Consider the following 6,000-nt stretch of genomic DNA (forward strand, 5'->3'; position numbering starts at 1 on the left):
CCTAATCCTTACGCTATTCTTTTATATTCATCGTAAGCTTACTTCTTAATCTTTAGGTCGACTAAACCATAGGCTATTAATCCTTCTTATCACCTTCTTATCATTGTTGCATTCTCTTTTGACATTATCGGATATAATGGTGTCATCTAAAGCAACGCCAAACTTAATAGTCCCAATGATCTCCTATAAGCAAGGACATCTGAAATTCATGTTGCCTCTCGTGGAAAGGAAATTCATTTCACAATTCTAGCTCCAAACTAGAAGGATGCTACTTATTCACAATGGAGAGTACAAACTTTACATGGTTTTTCATAAAGTAACATATCAAGATTGCTTCCGTGATGTTTCTCTCTATTTCTAAGAGGATTGTTAAATTTAAAATGGACATGGACCAAAAACACCAAAATGAAGAGTTTTAGATTGTTAAATTTTTTGTGTAGCCTTGCATATTCCCACAATGCCATTCAGCCACATTTGCATATGGTCTTATAAACTCCATGTATACATGTAACTTCCATGTATACTTCCAAAGTTGTTCATAGTATTGGATGACATCAAGGAAATGGGCATGGACATGGTTCATTGTGGACACATCAACCATCGGTTATTGTGATAAATTTGGATGGCAATTTACAACAAAATCCATGTCACTCCAACTTCCTCTAACCCTGCTCCAAATCTTGTTTTATTTGTAGGCCAATTCAAAGTACTCAGCTTCGTCCACTTTTTGTCACTAATTTCCCTTAGTATTATCAAAATACTAAGGGAAATATCATGCTTTATAGTAATAAATGTGCATTTTTAAGATTTGTGATTGATAGCAATGATTAGTCGCAATCATGAGTCTGATGGAGTCTATTAACTAATTGATTGATTTCTTCTAATGTTCTATACCACTTATATCACTATTATTGCAATTGTTGTCTCAGTTATCCATTTGTTTCTATGTTTAACGAGACATCAATTATCAAAAACATCTATGCTTGTATTGCAGCAAAATTATGTTGTCAAGCACAAGAACCAACTATCGGTAAAATAGATCATTGTCCAATTCATCTTTCTTCTTGATACATGAACTATGATGCTTCTACCTTGCAATATCTTATTAAATCTATTCCTTTGTGTGTAATTTAGTGGTAGAAGTCCCTTCACATATCTTTATCTGCAATAGTCTGTTTTTCCTTTACCGTTGAGGATTTTTTTATTGTTTGTGTTTTGTTCATGTTTTAGGACTAGTCACTAGAGCATGACATACATTAGCCATGACTACTTTTTGCATCATTCTTAAGTTGAAGAGTACATCAAGAAATGGCATAATTAGACTACTTTTGTAGAGGAAAATAATCCACTATACCAGGTTAGAGCCTCAGAACTCAGAAGATATGAAGAATGGACACACAGCAAAGAAAACCACAAAAAGATGCAAGCTAGAGATCTAATAAAAAAACTTCAAAAAGGCTAGAAGTAATAAACATAGCCAAAGATAGGATTATTGCCTTTACTAAGTGGCCTTTTTGATTGTTCAGGTGGTGTAGCAGCACCTGAATCTTTTGATGTAGAGGGACTCTCGACTTCTCCAGCAACTCTCTGCAGTTTATAAAAAGGATAAAGATCTAAGTCAAAAATTTGATGGACCACCTAGAACTATGTACTCCAAGATCAAGTAAAGCCAGATAGTTCATAAATTAGAAACTAAAGACACATATATATTCTTTAGGCGGTAAAACATGTGAAATATCTATGAATGATAGATAAAGAATTATATAAATCTCATACTTCAGTCCACCAAATTAATCCCTTTAGAAACTTTGTGTCTATTTTTATCTTAGCAGGTACTATGTTGGAAAATCACAAATGAGAAGACGGATTATAGCACCAACAAAAAATTGTCAGAAAGTGACAGCAATAACAGTCATTTAAGCAAGGATCAAATTTTTATACGAATGTTAAGTGTTTCAATATGTAGTTCTATGCCCCACCATTTTACTTAATCCACTTGGTTCAATGAATCATAGACCTGGGGTCAAAACATTAACTTGCTAACACGTGCTTAGCAAGAAAAAGAACAAAATAAAGGAGGGGAAAAGGATGTTTAAATATGACATTTTTGAAAATCAATGATGCAGTCTAGGGATACGACCATCACAGTTTAGATCAATAAGTTGGCAAGCGAATGTTTCTATTATACAGGAGGTATACAGTTTTTTAATTGTGTTGCTTTTCATCTAATTTGACAATAGATGCATTTTACTAAAGCGTCAACTGATCATTGACTGATTTGTTATCAAAGAATATTGCAGCAAACACAACAGAAACCTTCCTCTACTTCTGGGAAGGTTTTTATTCTGAATTACATAGTCTAGTATAAAATGAATGCTACAAAATGTTACCATCCAAACATTCATTGGAGAGAAAGGAAAAAAAACAAACTTCTGTTTTTCAGAGGATCAGCAATCCTGCATGACAGCATGCAGTCTGTGTGGTTCACTTACCTTTGCAAATTCCTCAAGGCTACGTGGTTCAAGCTTCTCGAAAGCCTCAACAGAAGCTGGTATATCATCGCTATCACTTTCACTTGATCTGTTTTCATTACTACTAGTCCATTCATCATTGCTTTCTGCATTTTCATCTTCAACATCAGACTCAGATGTACATTCTTCTCCTGATTCCACATGACTATCATCTGTTTCCCTTTCAGAAGCAAATTCTTGACCAAAGTCCTGAATGAGAAACAAGAGTTGTTCGATCTATCATCAATCATCAAAATCTTGATTGAATGGTGTGAAAATATATAATATATGCAGCTCTTACATATGGAGTGAGAATATTGCTGTCGAGCACCAGTAGTGGGACGTGCAAATCCCGAGCTAGAGCTCTTACCATTCTTTCTCTCAGGAGCTCAGTTCCTGGAAGCATTCACCAGACTTCAATCATTCTGCATTCACAAATTGTTATTGATGAAGAAAAGAGCAAAATTGTCCATGCATTGTTATTTTACTGAATCAAAAAACCTGGAAAACCCTGTAACAGTATCCTTCCAGTTGAAGAAATCAGCCGAGCACCATAAGACAATGCAAATTTTTTGTGTCTCAGATGAGAAGCAGCACATTCAACCAACAAATTTTTTGTGTGCTCCCTGGTGGGATAAAATAAAATATGTTAAAGCTCAAAAGATATCACCTAAAAGAATCTCAAAAAGCCTTACCGAATATGATACGGGAACTTATCCCATGACACCTTGATTTTTTCCCATGGAACAACCCTCCTCATGAATTCATTCTTGAATCGCTGTCGCTTAGTTAGAAAAAGGGATTCTTTGATTTGACTATCAATTGACATTTTCTCACAGCTAAGCCAATCAAGTTGGTCCTGTTCCCCAAGCCAAGCATGTTCAACATGGCGACGTGAATCAGAAATAGACTCTTCCTTGCTCACTTTTTCCTTATCAAAGCTAGTGGCACTTTTAACAGGCACATGTTTGCCCCCGCTGGCATTATTTCCATCGCCTTCAGAACTGTAAAATCTACAGCATGCATATGACATGCTAGGACTAAGCTTATTGCTTATTCTGACCTCTCTTCTCCATGAGGAAAGCGAAGTTGTGTCAGGAAGTGAAACTGAGCTAAACCGTCTAACAAAAGAATCACTCAGTAGTGGATAGGTACAAATGTTACATCTGTCATTACACCTTCTTATTAACCTGAACAAATACCAATATTCTTGTCCTAAAGAACCCTGTTTGTGTATGCTAAATTTTAATCTCCTTGAAAACATTGTGATGTTATTCTATGGGTACAAACCTAAATGTGATCACAAACTCTATTGTACATCAATATTAATCAAAAGCTCTGGGGACGAAACCTGAACATGGAAATCCAAAAATACATAAATAAACATAGTAGGTCATCCTTACTAAGTAGAATAGAAACGTTTGCCAAATAAACATAAATTTCTTGTTTTCCAAAATGACAAAAGTTTCCTCGTCACATTGACAACCCAACTTACACAATTATAAATGGCTCGTGCAACGCATGGATAAAATAGGCCCAGTGAGGATCAAGAAACGCAAGGAAAACAACCAACAAGCTATAAAACAGAAAAACAAAGGCAATGTGAGATAAAAATCCTTATTTCCTCAACAATGGCGCAGGAAAACAGAGGAGAAAGAACAGCGATTATATAACATGGGCGCAAAGTTAGACAATAGGAATTTTCCCAGCATATTAGAAGGAGCGTCGTGAAAAATGCGTACAAGGCATCTGTCCTGCCAGATGAAACATTTTTAAGGTTCCATCGGCAATGATATATCTTGTTTTTCCCGATTTGAGGAAAGCAATAAATCGGATAACTATACAGTTTCAACTCAACAACAAAATAACGGGAAAGTCAAAAAAATATATATATATATCCACATAAACCTCTTCAGAAACTCAGAAAGTGTTCGATCAAAGGTTTCGTGTATTTCCAAAGAATCACAAAACCAAATTTTGATGCTCTTCGAACAAACCGACAGTTGCAATTCGCATAATACGTCAACTTACCTCAAAGTACTTGCTGAACTCAAAGCAGAGAGACGGGAGACGGCGGCCTGAAAGAGGTAGGAGAAGGGGCATGCGATCGTCCGGTAACGGTAGAAAGTTTAGGTTACGTCTGAGGAGGTCAGCAGCAGTCCGACCGACTTACCGCTGCTTCATCGGCAAATCGTGCGGTTGTATATCATCGTTGTGCAATTTCAGAAATTTTCAATAAAAATAGTTTAAATAAATATAAATATTTATTAATTCATAAATTATTCTTCCCTAGGGGCGAATAAAATAATAAATCAACCTAGCACAATTTTTATTTTTTAAAATCTGATAAAAGTTTTAAATGTATTTATTAATTCATGAATTATTCCTTGCAATCCACCTAGCACAGACATTAATTTTTCAAAATCTGATAAAAAAATTTAAATGTTTAGTACAACATATACTGAAATATAGGATCAATTAATCTAGATTATTAAACAAACACAACAAAAATAAATATGTTCTATCTAATATATATTCTTTCAATTTAGCACATATCAATATAAATATTAAAAAAACTAGTTTAAAAGTAATATAATACATTATTATACTACATTTAGTCTCGTGACATTGTTAAAAAATAGATAAACTCAGTTAGTTTCATTTACTAATTCTACGATGATTGATCTGGTCCCATAAAATTTTTTATCCATGTTGACAAATCATCTATGTTTTATTCTTGTGGAAAGCTCGTGTGGTGGTCAATCTAAAAGTCTAACATTTTTTATTGCACGCCCCATTTAGAAGAAAAATTTCTACAAATATATCATAACTGGGAGTAAACTGTGAATACTTAGGTGATAATTTAAATGCAGGCCCGGCTCAAGGCATAGGTCATTAAGACCTATGCCTAGGGCCCCAATTTTATTGGGGTCCATTGATTAATTAATTAAAGATATTGAAAAATATTAAATTAGTATCATTAATATTAATTAATTATAAATGTCTTGCTAATTCATTAATGACACCTTGTCAATTACGATTCCACTTCCTATTTATACCTTGAACTTATCTTTATTTACTCCCTACCATAATTTTGTATGAGATTTTATTCTACCTTAAATATAATTTATTTTTAAATTGACATATTTCTTTCTTTTTTTATTATTACTCCAATTCCTATTTTATTTTACAATTAGTAATACTATTCTTATAAAACCTAATGAATTCTTTTCTCCTCAATATTTCTTAAAAATCCTAATAGTTCTCTCATCGGTGCATTGTGCCCTTTTTTTTCATCAGTGATTTTGCATGTTTCTCATTCTTCACCAATGATACTCGCATAGAACGTCCTTCTCTTTCTTTGTCGGTAATATTTCTTCCTCGCTCTTTCTTTTTATTTCTCGATAATAATATAAATTAGAGATTTTTTTATCATAAAATACAAAGTAAAATGCATTAGCAAAAATAAAAAATTTTAAATTAAAATTAA

At 33.7% G+C, this 6,000-nt stretch overlaps 1 protein-coding gene across 8 annotated transcripts in view; it reads right to left on the minus strand.

The window, feature by feature from the left end:
* The window catches only part of LOC121986044 (transitional endoplasmic reticulum ATPase TER94-like), a 58,406-nt gene extending 53,687 nt beyond the window's left edge, over window positions 1–4,719 (minus strand). For 2 of the 8 annotated variants that reach the window (XR_006113329.1, XM_042539817.1), the window contains exons 1-6: window positions 4,542–4,719; window positions 3,206–3,861; window positions 3,012–3,136; window positions 2,812–2,906; window positions 2,493–2,720; window positions 1,497–1,587 (exon numbers count right to left, since the gene is read on the minus strand). Coding sequence is in view for 7 of the 8 variants with exons in the window: in XM_042539817.1 (XP_042395751.1) it covers window positions 1,497–1,587; window positions 2,493–2,720; window positions 2,812–2,906; window positions 3,012–3,136; window positions 3,206–3,774 (1,108 nt within the window). In the remaining variant the exon portion in view is untranslated. Of the gene's footprint in view, window positions 1–1,496; window positions 1,588–2,492; window positions 2,721–2,811; window positions 2,936–3,011; window positions 3,137–3,205; window positions 3,862–4,005; window positions 4,087–4,541 lie in introns of those variants that run through there. The other 6 variants (XM_042539815.1, XM_042539814.1, XM_042539812.1 and 3 more) reach the window with 6 other exon arrangements.
* Window positions 4,720–6,000: the final 1,281 nt, after the last annotated feature.

This window comes from Zingiber officinale, chromosome 5B (genome assembly GCF_018446385.1).
Source record: "Zingiber officinale cultivar Zhangliang chromosome 5B, Zo_v1.1, whole genome shotgun sequence".
NCBI lineage: Eukaryota > Viridiplantae > Streptophyta > Magnoliopsida > Zingiberales > Zingiberaceae > Zingiber > Zingiber officinale.